Raw genomic sequence first — 18,334 nt, forward strand, 5'->3', positions numbered from 1 at the left:
GCGAAAGTTTGACAAGACTTTCTCCAGGACCTGTCTTACATCAGAATGTTTGAGTGGCCCTTCATTAACCTCAGTCACTAGAGAAATTCTCCATCCTGTTTGAAAGCATTCATATCAGAGGATGGTCTTGGGCATGGAGGGGAGAGTAAGCCAAGTGATGTGTCCTGTTACTAGTTTCACCAGAGCATCTTTACAGATACCCCGTCCCCACTGGGGAGTCAGGGAAGAATGGATTTGAGATTTGGGGATTATCTGTGGTTTTCTTTTGTTCACCATAATTACCACTTGTGATAGAAAGTTGACCACTAGTGAGTTCTTGGTCATGCCCATCAATGACTTGAGACAGCTGCCCCTTGCCTGGTTCCTTCAGCACAGCTGGTCTGGATTACTGCTCCAGCCTCCCCAGCCCCCTGCCTTCTGCTGGTGCCCCACCAGGTGTGGCCTCTGGCTTCACTGGTCACTGGATATTCACCTGCTGTGGCTCTGACGTAGTTGGGCACATGATCGGTGGTTTGCTGTCGTCTTAGACTAGTGTTGTTCTTCACGCTTTAGCTAATTGATTACATTAGCCAACTGAACTGTGAACCAAATGTGAATTGATATCATTTTGTCCTTTTAAAGGCTTATCGTCCTGAGTGTGAGAATGGGGAGAATGAGGAATTAGGGAGTGAGTGGCAGCTTGTGTAGCCTCAACATTTTTACCAAGAATTCTGTTGAAATTTTCTTGTTATTTGTCTATCATATCATGAATGTATATCGATTCCATGTACAAAGTACAAACAAGTGCTAAGAACTTCTCCTTTTGTAAGTTAAAATTTAACACATTTGAAGGAAACCTGTCAATGGCACTTTTAAGAGTGTACCCACATGTGAGGCCAGCCATGGGAAGGTTTGCTTCTTTGTGTTTCTTTTATTTTGAAAGGTGAAACTCTACCTTTAGGGAATAAAAATATGGTGTCTTCTGATTTCTTCTTTTGTTGTCAGAAAAGGCTGTGAAATTGTCATTCTCTGATGTTTCATATAAGGTCAGGACTACCTCTCCCTCATTCACAGATGGTAAACATGGATTTGTTCAGAGCAGTTGAAAAGTGACTCCAGGGGGCAGACTCTGGAAATATGGCAGATTGTGTTTTCTGTCAGTGGATGCCTAGACACCATGTTGTGGTTGGGGGTTGTAGCCTATGGAGCCAAAGAAGGCCATTGAACACCTTTTGTTTACATGAAGGAATAAATAGAACTGAAAAAGTGGGAGTCTGATTAGGGGAGAGGAGATTGGGTAGAGAATGAGGGTTTCAGAGAACTCGTTCTGGTTCTGTCTGGTTCCTCTTGGGATGTCAGCCTTCCTCCTGAGCGAGACAGGTGTTGTGTCCCAATCTGTAATGAAGTAGTGTGTGAGTAATTGATCACTAATAGTGGATGAGATGCCAACGTGTATATCATTTGCTGAAAAGACGAGCAGATTCAAGGTTATCACTTTAATGATAATATCACGCTACACAATTGCACGTCAGAGGTTGAGAAGGGAATGGTGTTCCAAACATCTTGTGCCGAGAATGATACTTAGCCACAGCCTATCTCCTCTGTGCCCTGGCGTCTCTATTGAGCAGCTGCTACTGATGGACTGTTCAGAAGTATTGTGATCATAAATTATCTTCCTGTATTTTAAAAAAAGATTTTAAAATTGGGGTGTGCCACGTATGTGGATTTGTTTGTCCTGTTTGACACATTAGACACCCTTGAGGATCACTGGGTGAGTTCTTTGTGGGGCATGATTTGTGTTTTTAGTATTGCACTCCTATTTACCGTGTCCTAAAATACATGAATGTGCACACATAAACGCTTTTTTTCTGCTACTGTGTCTCCACTACCAGTGTGTTCTGTGTCTAAGAGGTAAAAGAGGGGAGCCGTGGAGTTGACATTGCTTTGAGATCATCCAGTCATACTGAATCGTGCCCTGCTAGGGAGACCGTACTCTTGAGCAGTGCTTCTGCACCTTCTCTGTGCATCAGATCAGCTAGGGGTCTTGCTATGATGCCGATGCTGATTTCAGCAAGTCTGGGGTGGGACCCAAGAGCCTGCATTTCTTGGGGGAACCCCAGTGATGCTTATGATTCTGGTAGACCCCACTTTTGAGTGGCAAAAGTTGAAGATACTTCTTTCTCTTATTTTCTTAGAAGTGTATTGTTCTCTGTTTCTGGAAGGTTTATGTAAGTGTAGCCCAAAACAGAAAAAAACTATTGGTAAAAAAAGTGAATTCAACTGTTCTTGCAGTGTGTTATTCCCCCCACCCTCCGCCTCCGAGATGCCTGTGCATTTATTAGTTTTGATTTGTGCCCCTGGCATTAAGAGCCATGCTTAATACCAGAGCTGTTTAAAACTCCGGAATTGCACTGTGTACTAAATTGTTTTCTTGCTGATTTTTACCAAGTCCTTTTGGGGATTGCAGTGATTTTAGCCTCTGATGCAATGGTTAACCCTTAGTGGTCAAGAAGTATGAATAAACATGGCAGGACTGGGGAAGGACAGGTGACTATAAGAATTAAGAAGTCTTTGGGTCCAAATGCCAGAGTGCTTGACTGGCAGGAGATCAAACAGTAAGGACGTTTAATTATCCTGCATCACAGAAGTCTGGGGCATTTGGTTCCAGGGTTGGTGCGGAAGCCCAGCAGTAGCACAGAGGTCTTGCTCCATCCTGCTCTCTGTTCTGCATCTCAGTATGTCGGCCAGAACATGTCTGTATGGGGTGCTCACTCCGAGCATCTCACCCTCACCTGATAGTGTCCTAAACAGGCTGGGGAGTGAGCAGTAAAGGAGCCTCATGTACAAGGTTCTTCTACAGGTGAAGAATTTCTCTGCGAGAGCTTGCGCCGTATGCCCCTTGGATCTCAGGGCCAAGACTAGGGCAGACCTTCAGACCATTCACTGGTAAGAGGAGCCAAACACTGTGGTTGGCTTAGAGCAGTACATTCCATCCCCCGAGGCCTGACACACACAAGCAGGATTCTGATAGAGAAGAGTGGAGGGGCATGGATGTTGGGTAGGCAGCCAACAAGGACTATTAATTGAACATCTTTTGAATCTATTCTATATTCCCCATTTTATAGCTTGTGAAACCATTGCTCAAAGAAGTTAAGTAAATTATCAGGGAGTGTAATTGGGACCACACACAGGCCTGTTTGATTCCAGAGTGCCTTCTGAGGGTGGAAATGTGACTCCTTTGTACTCACCGTGTCCTTCCTTGGTGCGTTTTCTCTTCCCTTTAGTTTCAGGAATTTTTGGTGTAGACTCACTAGAAATTGTCAAGACCTTCTACTATATGCCTCTGAGTGGGGGCCACATATCCATGCCAAGTGTGTTGTCATTTGGCCTCTTTTTTTCTTTTCTTTTTTTTTTTTTTTAAAGTAATCTCTTCACCCACCTTGGGGCTTGAACCTACAACCCTGAGATCAAGGGTCACAAGCTCCCCTGACTGAGCCAGCCAGGCGCCCAGACATTTGGCCTCTTAGTAGTTGTATTCACATTCATGGTGCACTGAAACTATTAGAATGGTAAGAAAACCGCTCCTGTTTCAAGAAGGAAATGAGCCCAGTGACGGTTGGGAGCCACTGTCCTAGGTCTTGCCACATCTTGACTTGGCCTCCTGGGATCTGGGCTCTGCTCCTTGCTCTGGGTTTGCTGAGTTCCTCTGAGCACAACACAGGTACCCAGAGATACGGTGTCCACCTAGAGAATTTGAGGTGTCACCTCTAAGTCAGCGCTGCACCATGCTTTCTCCTGCCCAGGTTTGCAGGGATCCCCGGCAGGCATGAGGGGATGGCTCTCCCTGTTTCCATTCAGACTTGGCTCTTGGTGCCCCAAGATCTGATGACACTCTGAGGATGGCAAGGTTCCAGGGGAGTGAAAAGTTGTTCCTACTTAATTTATAAACAAAACTACAACAAACAGAAAAATGGGTAGAAAGGCTAAAGGTAATTACACATTAAAAAAATAAAAACTGGAAAACAGTGATTTGGTCAGTGAAGCTAAAAACACTGTACCAGAGTATGTGATAATTGGGTGAACATCAGTCAGAAGGAAACAATACTGGAAGCCTGTTGGCTTCCACATACATGATGGAAGTGCGGCCGGGGTGGGGTGTGCGGTGGCTTTGCTATTCTTCAGATGCCGGGTCAGGAGAGTGATTTTGACCAGAGTGTGCTGTGATCAGAACTGTTTTAGGAAGATTAATCTGGACAGAATAGTGGTCTGGATTTCAGTTGGAAGAGGTGAGATTTGATTCTGAAAATGCTAAAGCCTTTACTTACCCTGGTCTGTATTTTCCTTCTCTAACCAAGAAAATCTGCGGGGAAAGGGCACCTAGGAATTGCCAGCAAGCAGAAGATGACACCTTTAATTGCGTATCGAGTGTTGTATGTTGGGCACATTAACATGTTTTTTCTATTCATGTTGTTCGGGGCATGTAACATTGATGTTTAAATTGACATCACATTTCCTCACATTAGCTCTCGCTCGAAGGCCGGGGTTGTGCCTAAATCAGAACTCTGCAAGCCCCCTGGCTTGTAAACCCACACCAGCTAGAGGTTATTGTGAACAGCCCCTGCTTCCCGAATGTCATTGGGGTGCTGCACTACTGGCACACCTGTAAAAACATTAAAAGAACTTTGTTTAAAGTGAAACGGCTTTCAGGGCGCCTGGATGGCTCAGCCGGTTGGGCATCTGACTCTGGATTTCGGCCCAGGCCATGATCCAGGGTCGTAGGATCGAGCCCTGTGTTGGGCTCTGCACTGAGGCGTGGAGCCTGCTTAAGATTCTCTCTTCCTCTACCCCTTTACCCAGCTCGAGTGCGCACGCGCCTTCTAAGACACACAAACAAGTTTCTGTAGCCTCCTCTGTTAAGAAAGTTTTTGCTTCTGTTTTATACCTATTGTTACATAGCTTGCAGAATTTGAATCGCAGTGTACTTCTTTGTATACTTCTTTATTTATCCAACATTGGTGGCATAACATTTTAAGGAAACCTGTGGGACTCAGGAAAGCCGGATGCCGGCAGCCCTGAAAACGTTCCTGGGTGTTTAGAAGTACACTTCAGTTTTGCCAGTAAAGTCTCAAGAGTCTCTTGTGAGAAAACAAGACAAAACCCAAAACCGGGAATCAAACCAAATCGGGAAGGAATTGTTTTTGGTGACATAAATATGACATTTCAGAATAACCGGGGAACCTCAAACTAGTTTTTCTATGTTGTGTAATCACAACTTGATCTTCACTCAGGCACAAGCTCGAGATTTGTGGAATATTAACCCCATTATTCTGTCTTGCGTTTCCTTTTCAGTACAGAAAATTACACTGAACTTTTTCAAATAGGAGACCAAGGCTAAGTGGCTGACTCCTCTGTGAAGGGTGAAGGGCTGTGGATTTTATTCAGACCCTCGATAACTTGCTGTGTGGTCTCTGCCAGGTCATTTAATCTTTTTAGTTCCTTCTTCTTTTTCAATTCCAATATCCACTAAATCTTCCTATTTTCCTAAGAATTTGTCTAATCCTTTCCATTTCCAGAGTCTCTCTTCAGATATAGGGCCTGTTGATTTTACTCCTGAACATCCCTAAATGACTGCTTTTCCCAGATTTCCTCTTGGACTAGAGAGAGCACAGCAGTAGTCCAGGGTGCTGAGCGGACGGGGCTCAGCTTCTCTTACCTGGGAGGAGACTGTGGTTGGGCTCCTCCAGTCTCTGTGCTTCCCTGCTTTTCTAGACCAAGATACTGTGGGAAAAGAGACTGATTCGAATAAAGAGCTACCGGGGTTCCCTGTAGCTGTGGTGACTCCCACTACCCCAGCCCCCCCCCCCTTCCCCCCCATGAGCCGCTTGCAGGTCTGAAGGGATCTGATGCGTCGTCACCCGTTTTGGATACATTTTAGGAAGCTCTGAACCATCAGATGCTGATTCCATTATTCTCTCGCCAAGGGTTGAACTAACCTGAGCCAGTTTCTCATGCACAACTCAGGTTCCTCCTTACAGGTATTCGTAGCTGTTACAGATGTTTGAGGCAGGTTACGTTTGGCCTTTCACCAGCAACGCCACTCCCAGGTTTTAAGGAAATCGAGTTTCAGACCAAATTTTGCCATTCATTGGCAAACAAGCCCCTAGAGATCCCTCACAGATTTGTTCTGCACACTCAAGGAAGTTCCTGCTCTCTGTCTTTCTAGGTGAATGGAAAATTCACTCGAAGCAGACATGCCAACATTACAGATGCAGTTTTCTTACATACTTGTACTTGGGAGTCTAGAATCAAACTAGACCTAGAACTGGGGAGGGATTTAGCTTACTCTTGGGCCTGGCTGGATTCTTTTTATTCACGCAAGAGTGGGGAGTATAGCTAAAATTTTAGCCCTTCTCTGTGTGCTGACTGCCTTTACTTTGGTCAGTGAGAGCCTGTTTCTCACGTGCATCATGGCTACCGACAGGTGACTGGCATTAATATTCTCCAATAATAGCCCCTTTTGGGCATTCACCTGGCTCGTACTTATCTATACTTAGATACAGATAACTGAAATACTTGTAGCAGCTGCCTCTGGCATCCTTCATCAAATGCTACCAGAACCTTCTGGCACTGGGCATTCTGGGTCAGGGTGTCAGTTGACCACTTGGGTCTCATAAATATAACGTTGCATGGTGTATGTGAAAGTATTTTAGGTAAATTTTAGGCATTGTAACAACTTACCAGATTAGTTTTGCAGGCTAAGCCGGGGAGGCATAATTGCTTTATTTTGCGTCATTTTTTTAAAATGAATTTGTTGTCGGCAACAGAAAAGAGAGCTTTTGCGTAAAGGTCTTGATATTTGGCTTGCTCTGGGAAAATTGGGACTTTGGCCACACCAGGCCCTATTCCTCTAAGGTGACTTTGTTTTCCAGTGGAATAGCAGCAGCCCACTTTAGAGCTGGGGTAGGAGGGCACCGAGAATGGGCTTCTGGGGAGGGCCCAGCACTTCCTAGGGTCCCCCTGTGCTGACACTGAGTATCAAGTGCCCTTTAATCATTGGGATTGTGCTGTTGGTTTGCAGGGCCCTCCTCCCTCCTTTACTCCCGCCTGGCCCCTGTAGGTATTTGAGTGTTCGACCCCTGCAGCTGTCAGACACTTTTTCCTCTTGGCTCAACACTTGTGCCTTGCTCACGCTGCTTCTTTGTCTGGAATGCCATTTCCTTTTCGGCTTGCCTCTCCAGGTCTTAACTTCTTCCTGAAGGCCAGGTCCAAGGCCCCCGTGGATGTGGAGTCTTCCATGGCTCTTAACACTCCTGGCTCCTCCGTGTCTACACAGACAGCAGCGCATTGTTGTTGTTAATTGTTTCATGCCTTCCCTCTCCTCAGGGGTAATATTCTTAAAGTCAGGAAATATATCTTTCTTATATTTTGTATCTTCCACTGTAAACATGTTAATGCTTATCTCCCCATCCCAGTCTGAAGGCAGAGAATAGTCCGTCTATTGATTTACTTGACAATTATTTTAAAGCATATTTATACATGGTGAGGAGAAGCAGGAGCATGTTATTGATAGGGTTCTTGAGCAAATGGCTAAGAAAGAATTCTTGAGATGTCTTTGATGTAAAAGGTGATTTTATTAAAAAAATTTTTTTTTAATGTTTATTTTTGAGAGAGACAGAAAAGAGAGACAGAGTGCAAGCAGGGGAGGGGCAAAGAGAGAGGGCGACATAGAATCTGAAGCAGGCTCCAGATTCTGAGCTGTCAGCACAGACCCTGACGAGGGGCTCGAACTCATGGACTGCGAGATCATGACCTGAGCTCAAGTCGGATGCTTAACTGAGCCACCCAGGCACCCCTAAAAGGTGATTTTATTAAAGCACAGGGACAGGACCTGTGGACAGAAAGAGCTGCACTGGGGTTGTGAGGAGCGACTGATAATATACTTTTAAGTTAGTGGGGGTTAGGGATAGCGTTAAGTCTCTAAGGAATTGGGAAGCCAGGCTTTCAGGACCTTGAGGGGCTAGCTATTGTTAAGATAAGTTATTCTTAGTCTTTAATAAAGCAAAAACATCAAGGAAGTAAGGTAGCCCTGAGTTGCTTGAGGATGGTCACGCTCTGCATGTCCCAGGTGACTGCAAGTTGTAAGGAGATTTAATTTTAGCTACATTTCTCTTGCCTTTGTTTCCCTCATGATTATAAATATGAATGTAATATAAAAACAGGCATAACCAAGAAGCCAGGTAAGGAAGGAGACCCAGAAGCCCAGATTCAGGGTGTGCCAAACTCCCAGGGTAGGGGAGTAGCATGGCGTGCAACCTAACTACCGGGACACCTGGCCCCTGCCAGTGAGGACCGTGCTGTTTCCTGGAGGATCTGCCCACTCTCCAAATTAGGTGGCTATGCCCCAAACCTGGGGGATCCGCCGCAGGGCTAAGCATTCACATATACCAAAATAAGACAGTTCCCAAAGTTACTTAATCGTACACCACACATCAGGCAAAGGTGTTGGGTGGGCATCAGACTAACCACACCCCAACACGAGGGGCTGTGAAAGAGCTCCGAGGCACAGGGAGTCAGGATGCCCAAGAGGCTTCCATTATTAATAAGGATGAGCAGGACGCCCCCTGCCGGTGGCCCTGCACTTAGTGGAGGAACAGTGTACCTGGGCGCACAGGCAGCGTCGTGGAGGGCAAGGCAGGTGATGGATTTGGGGAATAAACAGTAAGTGGTTCAGCAGCGCCCAGCCTCAGGGCTGCATTTGGGAGAAGGGGCAGCTGAGGTGGGAGAGGAAAAGGGAAGTCCGATGTGCATGCTGTGCTCGGGGATTCTGACTTTTTCCTAGGGAGCAGAGGGCCTTTCAAGGGAGAAGTCGGGGAGAGAAAGGCCTGCGTGCCAGTCTCCTGGGAAGCAGGACGATGGTGGGGGTTCAGCAGGCTGCCCCAGCAGCAGTGCGGAAGGAGCGGGGTGGGTGGATTCAGGAGATGTGAGAGAGCCTTTAGTGCCTGGGATGACAGCATCCTTTCTGGTTTGGGATGCAGTTATTTCTGGATGCAGGAAGATGGGCGGGCTAGCTCTATGTGTAGCCTGTGATCCCGTGTCGCCGGAGTGATGTTTATGGTTTCTGACCCACGTCTGTCTGGTTGCACTCTTCTTGGCTGTATAGACGGACTTCTCCTAAAACAAGGGCTCTTTTTAGTGCAGTGGTTCACCACCTCGTTCTCCCTGTCCTAGGTACACTGTCTGGTCGGAATATACCGGCTTTCCTTTTTACACAGGCACACTATGTACTCTGGTCAGAATGTTGTTTCTCAGTACATATAAATCTTTCTGTATATACATTGGCAATGTATTTATTCTGTAGTCGTAAGGGTGAGTAGATGTTAGGATTGGCGTTTTCTCCCTCTGGAATTTTTTGTTCTGAGCATTAAAGACATTTAGCCATCTGTTTATGACTTTAAAGTGAGTGTTCTAAGTGGAGCCTATGAATAAATACGTGAATCATGAAGGATACATTGAAGGGGTATTGTCAGTAATAAATTGCTCCTATGCATCTTTTTCAGCTTTTTTTCTAGCTTTAAAAAGGTGTAATGTAATCATATGGAATTTTTAAGGAATTAAAAAAATTTAATGTTAACTATGGATTTTTATATGGATTATATCTTCTAGGAGAGATTGGGGTGTAGGGTTGCTGCAACTGCATTAAAAAATATATTTTTCCTTAGAGTACAGATGATATGTACTTAGTATTACATTGTTACAAATTTATTATTTTTTTTAATGTTTATTTATTTTTGAGACAGAGCATGCGAGCTGAGCCGGGAGGGGCAGAGAGAGGGGACAGAGGATCTGAAGCCAACTCTGAGCTGTCAGCACAGAGCTTGATACAGGTCTTGAACTCGTGAACCGTGAGATCATGACTTGAGCCAAAGTTGGATGCTTAACTGAATTAGCCACCACCCAGGTGCCCCGCAAAATTATTTTATTTTGATTTTAATTTTTAAAAAATATTTATTTATTTTTGAGAGAGTGCAAGTGGGGAGGGGCAGAGAGAGAGAGACGGGGTCAGAGGATCCATAGTGGGCTCTGTGCTGACAGCAGAGAGCTGATGGTGGTCTCGAATTCACGAACCGTGAGATCATGACCTGAGCCAAAGTCAGACACTTAACCGACTGAGCCATCCAGGCACCCCACAAAATTATTTTAATAGAAGTGGAATGTTTGAGGGGCACCTGGGTGGCTTAGGAGTTTAAGTATCTGACTTTGGCTCAGGTCATGATCTCACGGCTCATGAGTTTAAGCCCCATGTTGGGCTCTGTGCTGACAGCTCAGGGCCTGGAGCCTGCTTCAGATTGTGTGTGTCCCTCTCTCTCTGCCCCTCCCCTGCTCATGTGCATGTGCTCTCACTCTCTCTCTCTCAAAACTAAACATTAAAAAAACTAAAAAGAAATGGATGTTGGATTCATTGTTGAACTTTGCAGAAGTATAAATTAACTTGAAATTAATATTTTTCAAAGCTCATCATATTATCTTTTCCTCTAGCTGAATATAGTAGATGTTTACAAATGGTTTTATTCACCTAGCTTTTCTGTAAGAACATGAATTGTATTTCCTCCCACCTACAGGAGACTGGCTTACTGGTTCTAGAGATTTCTTTTCACAAAGGCTTTCACAAGGCTTCATTTTTCTGACCAAAATATAAGAATTCAAATAGTTTTAGTTTGGCACATACGTGCAAATTAAATTATCTAGCCTTTTCAAAATACACTTCTGCTCAGTATTAACATGAGTGTAGCAGTGGGAACAAAGACTCACGTTTGTCAATTTTTATTCCTTTTACTTGTAGTTGAAATCCTTTAGGGAGTTGAGTAAATTTAAATGTAAGTAAAGTAAAACAGTCAACAGATTTCAACTCAGGGAACTGGTTATAGTGTAATATTGCCCTAACTTCATATTGAAGACCTAAAGCAAATGCTAATACATTTTCACCTTGGTTTGTGCTGGACTTTGCTCTTGGGTAAATGGCTGTCATCCTGGTAGTCATGAAAGGGGACCAGCAAAGGAGAATTAAACGAGAGGAATTGGCGGGGACTCAAACTACACAGTCTGCTGTGGCATTTTGAGGTGTTGATCACCTTTTTAAATTACTATTTACCAGCTTACTATTGAGCTGTTCTTTAGTTGGCTCTACCTGGTAGGTCTGTACTAGCCCTGAGTAGTTGGTACGTGAACTTATTAACTAGTTTGAACTTTTAATAAAAATCTAAGCAGAAATGCATGCATTAATAATCACCAGGTATTCCTTTCTCTTTTGTCACATACAAACATTTTTTGCATAAATGCATGTGTGTATTTCCATACAGTATGCCTAATTTATCTGCTCACAAAAAGAATTTTTAGTATGTAATGGATGTTAAGAAAAGTGTTTTTTCATTCTACAAACCATTGTATCTATACCTATGAAAATTATCCAGAAACCAAACATAGGAAGAAAGAAAAAAACAGTCTTTGCTGACGAGCTTTTCCTTTGTGTTGATTGCTACATATGTACAAACCTGGGCATGTTGGCTTTATGTACCTGGGTTTGTGGATTTGCCGTTACGATTTTGCCTAAGGTGTTAGCACTTTTAAGCAAGGTCATGAGAATGTGGGAGATGAATGTTATTTATCCTTTATCTTAATTTTTAATTGAGCTATAATTAACATACAGTGTTACGTTAGTTTCAGGTGGACAACTTAGTGATTCAGCAGTTCTAGACACTACTCTGCTCATCACAAGTGAACTCGTAATCCTATTTCACCCATCCCCCAAGCCACCTTAAGAAAAAAAAAAAAAAAAAAAAAAAAAGCCACTCCCCAGACATTGATGATGTGGAATTAGAGGCTAGAAAGTAAGCATTGTAAAAGAAAGACAAAAAAAGAAACTACATCACAGGGCCGCCTGGGTGGCTCAGTCAGTTTAAGTGTCTGACTTCAGCTCAGGTCATGATCTCATGGTTCCTGAGTTCAAGCCCTGCATCGGGCTCTGTGCTCACAGCTCAGAGCCTGGAGCCTGCTTCAGATTCTGTGTCTCCCTCTCTCCGTACCTTCCCCTGCTCACACTGTTTCTCTCTCTCAAAAATAAATAAACATTAAAATAAAAAAAAGGAAACTACCTTACATACTATTTTTACTGCTTCCAGTGCTATTCTTATACATGATTTCAGCTAAAAACTGAGATCCTTTGTATGTAGGCCATTAAGAATGTGTTATTATTTTTATTGCTGTAATCCTTTATGATTAGTTATGACTTTTGATACCTTTTTGATAGAAAATACAATTTGGTATGCTAAGCTTGTGGACTGGTGGGCTTGCTGACCCATGATGATGTTGTTTAAACTGTAGGATGGCAGGATGCGTTGATGGTCCCTGAGAGAGCTCATGGTGTTTGGAACAATTAAGTCATCATCACTGGAAAGCTCACCAGGAAAAGAGATGTTTATAAAACCAGAATTTGTAAGCAATAATGTCTTACATAAAATAAGGGTGATTTTTTTTTTCTTACAGATTTTGGGGTAAGTGCATTCTTAGCAACAGGGGGTGATGTTACCCGGAATAAAGTAAGAAAAACATTTGTTGGCACTCCGTGTTGGATGGCCCCTGAAGTCATGGAACAGGTAAAAAAAAAAAAAAAATGTGTGTGTGTGTGTGTGTGTGTGTGTGTGTATATATATAAAATAAAAAAGTGATATTTTTGTATCATTAAATACACTAAAATTTCATTCAAATCAATCATGTTACTAGAATGCATCATGTAACTCAGATTTAATTCCCGATTGCTGGGCCTTAGCAAAGTGATATTATCGAAGTTGTACATATATTCTGTAGACTCCTGACATACTGTGGACCTCATGATGTGTGACCTTCCGGTTGTATAATTGTGTTTTTTCCTGGTTCTTTTCTTAGGTGAGAGGCTATGACTTCAAGGCTGACATGTGGAGTTTTGGAATAACTGCCATTGAATTGGCTACAGGAGCAGCGCCTTATCACAAGTACCCTCCTATGAAAGTAATTACTATTGGAAATAATATGTTGGGCTTGAAATAGGATTTAATGGAATAGGTTCTGTAATTCTTTTAAACATAATCATTTTTCTCTTAGTCCTGAGGAGAATTAATGGAGGAATGCAGCCAAGTTAAATGTTGTCTGATGTTCTCAGTGGACAAAATAGGACAAAAGTGGTACAATTCCCAGCTTTGAAGCTTGCTTTTACGTTCTTAGCACAGAGCTGTCTGAAGAGTGTGATCAGATTGGTGGGTGGAGGTTGAGAACTGTGACACATGCTGGTCATTACTCCTCTAATAGCAGAATACCCTAGGCCCCCAAGGAAAACCCGAAAATAGATTATAGTGATACCATCTTTGTGGATAGATTTCCTCAATTTTTTTGGAATGATCTGTAACATTTCACCCCTGTGCTCGTACTGTCATGTTGGTGATTCATCTGAAATAAGTGAGCCCAGTGTTATTAGACAATAACCTACATCTGGATACTGTTTTCAGACTTTTGTTACTCTTAACTGGCCTACGTCATTATTTCACTCAGTTCTGAGATGGTAAATCAGGGCTGATTTACCCGATTAGATTTTATTTGGGGGCTGAAATAGTTGAGTGGAAATTATCAAAGTATTTTACAGAGAGTACCGTCTGTATTTGTTTCAATTTTTTCCTAGGCAAATACAGGAAAAATTTAGGTTTAAAAAAAATGAGGATAAAAAAAGGTTAAATAATTTTACTGATTAAAAAGTTAATACATTCTTACTGGAAAAAATTTGGCAGTCCAAACAAGAATAAAGAGACTAATCATTCATAATCTCATTAGCCACAGACAATCCCTGTTAAGGTTTTAGTGTAGTTACATTACTCTTTTCTCTATATACATATTTAAAAAAAAAACAATTTTAATGTTTTTATTTATTTTTGAGAGGGAGAGAGAGAGAGAGAGAGAGAGAGAGAGAGAGACCGACCAAGCATGAGCGGGGCAGGGGCAGAGAGAGAGGGGGACACAGAATCCGAAGCAGGCTCCAGGCTGAGCCGTCGGCACAGAGCCAGATGCGAGGCTGGAACTTGTGAACCATGAGATCCTGACCTGAGCTGAAGTTGGACGCTTAACCGACTGAGCCACCCAGGCGCCCCAGTCTATATACCTATTTTTAACATACTTAAGATTAGGGTGTGTGTGTGCATACATACTTGCTTTTGTTAGCAGAAAATGTAAAGTTGAGATGGAAACAATTGAACTTTCAGAGAAAGAGTGCTAAAGCAGCTCTTCCATCCGGTTTTTCTGTATTATTTTTTCGTATTGTTTTCTTTCTTCCCCCACTCCTTCACGTTTCCCACCCAGCTCCAAAATCATATTGCTGATCCCAGCCTGCTATCCTGTCCTGCGGGACTCTGCTAGGACTTTGGAACTCTCCCACTTTCTTCTGTTTGCTGTTTTCCTCCACAAACAATAAACTGTCACTGTAATCCTTCATGTATTCACACATCTGAAAGTGTTTGAGAGGAGTCTTGGCATGTATAACATTTGCATAAATTAAGGCTAATTTATGCATTAATGAGGTTTATTCCTTTTATAGGTCAATAGTTTACTACAAATTGTATTCTTTTTTAAAGCAACTAATTATGATGTTAGTGGGAACGAATGGAATTTTTACCTTTTTGATTTGAAGCTGTATTTTGATTTGGTTTTGTCCCCCTCCAAAAGCAGCGCGGCCTTTTGCTCTCTGGTTATGGTTTTTAGTAACTCGTATTCTGGCTGTCTTTCAGTGTCTTACTGTCTCAATTTGGCCAAGCCTTTAAGCAATATTCTGTAGGTTTTCTCAGTAAGAAAAGAGAAAAGGAAATCATGTGTTACCTTCTGGGATGGTGTGGATTTATTTTTAGGGTTGGCAGTGTGTTAATAGAAGCCTTGAGTAGGGGCGGTTCCTTACTCATGAATGACCTGTGCACATGAACTGCTGCTCTGGCCCCCGCCCCCACGCACGTTCCCAGCCAGAGCCCCGGCCCTCGCTAACCCTGTGCTGGAGCTACGTGCTCCTCCAGGCTGTGTGAGAGCCAGTTCCCAGAAGTTCTGTCCTGGCCGCTTTGGGAGATCATTCTTAACACACAGAACAGATTTTGTAAGTTCTGTCAATGGAATAACAGAAAGGTGAAAGGGCACATTGAGCAGATTTGCAAAGGGAAATGAATACTTTTAGCACACACTTTCTGGAAGGTTAAAATCATGGGAAAAGCATGTTTGTACCTAAATCAAGGATGGTCTTTGTGAGAGATTAAAGACTGTAGCCATTGCTGTACTGAGATTCTGTCTTGGTGTTTGTTTCTGCTGCAGGTGTTAATGTTGACTTTGCAGAATGATCCACCGACTTTAGAAACAGGAGTAGAGGATAAGGAAATGATGAAAAAGTACGGCAAGTCCTTTAGGAAATTACTTTCCCTGTGTCTTCAGAAAGATCCTTCTAAAAGGTATGTCACACTTAGTGGATGAGTTAATAATGACCTGGTTTGAATCACCACAAAGCGTTGTTTGTGCATGGGAAAAGGCTGTGTGAGGACACCTGAAAGGTACTGCTAGTTCAAGGGAAATCCTGCTGCGGCCCCTGGTTTCCAACCTGTTAGTGGAAGACAGGGCGGGTCCAAGAGGGAGAGAAGTGAGTGAGGATGAAGGAGAGGCGGAGGAACATTTTTAGTGTTAATAAGATTCACTGTGTTTGTTAGGTGTGGGCTCCGTCATCAAAGGAAATGAAATAAAACAGAAATCAAAAGAAATTGGCAGTGGTGCACTCAGAAGCTGAGCTAATATTCTGCACTGTGTAGGTTGAGCTGACCTCTCAGGATTTGAATATCCTGCTAGCTCCAGTCTAAACCAGGCAGAGCTATTGAATTTTGCATGAGCTTCCTTTTAGTTGCAGAACAAGTTGTGCTGTTTAAAAGATTATCAGTAAAGAAGATTAAGATTTTTGCATTAGAAACATTAATCATATAAACAGAAGCAAAAGGTTTGAAATCAATGTTAGTGTTTCCTCTTTATTCTTGGGTTGTTGCCTTGCTCCGTAGCATGTCTGTTTTCTGAGTTTGTTTCTTCCTTCTTAATTTCTGTGACTTTGAAATATCCTGGCAAGTCATAATATAGTTCAGCATCTTTTATCTCTTAAAGAAGAAAGTGACGTGAGCCCCATAGGCCTTGCCTGGGTAGAGTCCCTTTGTAGAGCTTGGTTGTGTGTGGTACCCTCCTGGCATACAGTCAGCCTGGACGACAGACCCAGAGAGGCCTCTGAGGATTTACTGGCCACCTTCTCCACCCAGGGGCTCAATTTGATACTTAGATTTGAAAATGTAAATACTGGCTTCTCTCCAGAAGCTTTCTGTTTCAGGGAAGGACCTTGCTTTTGGACGGAGGGATTCCTGTATTCCTAAATCCTTTATGAAACTTCAGTTGTGTGGTTTTTTTTGTTTTTTTTTTTAATCTTTGCACAGTAGTCTATTGTTTGAGTCAGAAACCCTTCTCTAGATTAAACATAATTTCCATTATTTTACCCGTTCTTCATAGCTACTCTCTTCATTCCTTTACATTTTACTGAATTTGCCTTGAATCTTTTATCAGTCACCATTCATCCTCATGATGGGAGATCTGAAGACTGTTTGCTATTAAGCATCTTTAAATTATTTATTGTAAAAGGAATAGTTGTTTTGTCACACCAATAGGCTAATAGGCTATTTTTGCTTCAACATCTTAGTTGCCCTTTGTATTTGATTTGTAGGGCTTGTTTTTCCTCCCTAGTTATACTACTCTTTCATTGAGCTTACTTCTTCACTCTCCTATTGGGTGAGAATGCTCTTAGATTCTAATTTTGTTCTGCAACACTTGTTTGTCTTCCCTTTCTTTTTGGTGTCCTCTCCAAACATAAATTTTTGCCATCACCAAGGAAACAATTTGATCCTCCAAAGCCCAGTGAGAGAAGTATTTGTCTTCCCAGTTAGCACTGCATTACTGTGGTTGGTCTTTGTGATTCTCACACTAGTTGAGATCCCACCTAGTGGTGATGATGTGTAATGTCACCCAACTTCAGCCCTTTTGGAAAAAATGCTGTAGGGTAGAATCACGGGTATACTTAATGATACAATAGATTTCTTTAGGAGGTTTGTAACTTAGGATAAATTAGATTATTATACACTATATTTAATGAACTGTCCTTATTTCTTAATTATCTTGAAAGTCTTCCCAGGTGTTAACTATATGAACTCAAATAATAGGTTCCCACCACCCCCACTAAAAAAAAAAAAAAAAAAAAAAAAAATCTCAATTAGAGCCTTGCATCATATATTTGAATTCTTACAAAGTCTTTCCCTCAGAGTGCTCTGTTAGGAACTTACTGAAGTACAAAGTATTAATAGTTTAAGGATTTCTTTTAGATGTTTACATTATAACATAATCTAATCTCACTATTGTGCAGCTGTCCTCTGTAACAGAGTGTCAGTGGTGCACCAAGTTTTTAGGGGACTCTTTTTTTTTTTTTTGTTAATTGAAGCATAATTAACATACATAACTAACATTATATTAATTTCTGGTGTACCATACAGTGATTCAACAACTCTACATTACTCGTTGCTCATCACGATAAATATACTTAGACCCCTTTACCTATTTCACCCATCCCTACACCCACCTCCCCTATGACAACCAGCAGTTTGTTCTCTGTATTTAAGAGTCTGTTTTATTCGGTTTTCTTGTTTCTTAAATTCCACATACGAGTGAAATCATATGGTTACTTGTCATTCTTTGACTGACTTATTTCACTCAGCATTATACCTTCTACGTCCATCCATATTGTTGCAAATGGCAAAATCTCATTCTTTTTTATGGTCGAGTAACATTCTATTGTATTCATATACCACATCTTCTTTATCCATTTACCTATCAGTGGACACGTGGGTTGCTTCCGTATCTTGGCTATTGTAAACAATGCTGCAATAAACATAGGGGTACGTATATCTTTTTGAATTAGTGTTTTCTTTGGGTAAGTACCCAGCAGTGGAGTTACTTGATCATATGGTAGTTCTATTTTTAAGTTTTTCAGGAACCTCCATTCTGTTTTCCACTGTGGCCGCACTAATAGTGTTCTCACTAATAGTGTGCGAGGGTTCCTTTTTCTCCACATCCTCGCCAACACTCTTTTTTTTTTTTTTTTTTTTTTTTTTTACCTTTTGACTAGTCATTCGGACTGGTGTAAGGTGATGTTTCACTGTGTTTTTTTAAAAATTTAATTAAGTTAATTAAAAAAATTTTTTTAATGTTTATTTATTTTTGAGAGAGAGAGAGA

General features: G+C 42.1%; 1 protein-coding gene across 5 annotated transcripts in view; it reads left to right on the forward strand.

The window, feature by feature from the left end:
* Nucleotides 1–18,334, forward strand: part of STK39 (serine/threonine kinase 39) — a 318,329-nt gene that overhangs the window by 93,026 nt on the left and 206,969 nt on the right. For all 5 annotated transcript variants that reach the window (XR_013557279.2, XM_060624836.3, XM_060624837.3 and 2 more), the window contains exons 6-8: nucleotides 12,520–12,629; nucleotides 12,919–13,020; nucleotides 15,346–15,479. Coding sequence is in view for 4 of the 5 variants with exons in the window: in XM_060624836.3 (XP_060480819.1) it covers nucleotides 12,520–12,629; nucleotides 12,919–13,020; nucleotides 15,346–15,479 (346 nt within the window). In the remaining variant the exon portion in view is untranslated. The remainder of the gene's footprint in view (nucleotides 1–12,519; nucleotides 12,630–12,918; nucleotides 13,021–15,345; nucleotides 15,480–18,334) is intronic.

The sequence above is a fragment of the Panthera onca genome, chromosome C1 (assembly GCF_046562875.1).
Source record: "Panthera onca isolate mPanOnc1 chromosome C1, mPanOnc1 haplotype 2, whole genome shotgun sequence".
Taxonomy (NCBI): domain Eukaryota; kingdom Metazoa; phylum Chordata; class Mammalia; order Carnivora; family Felidae; genus Panthera; species Panthera onca.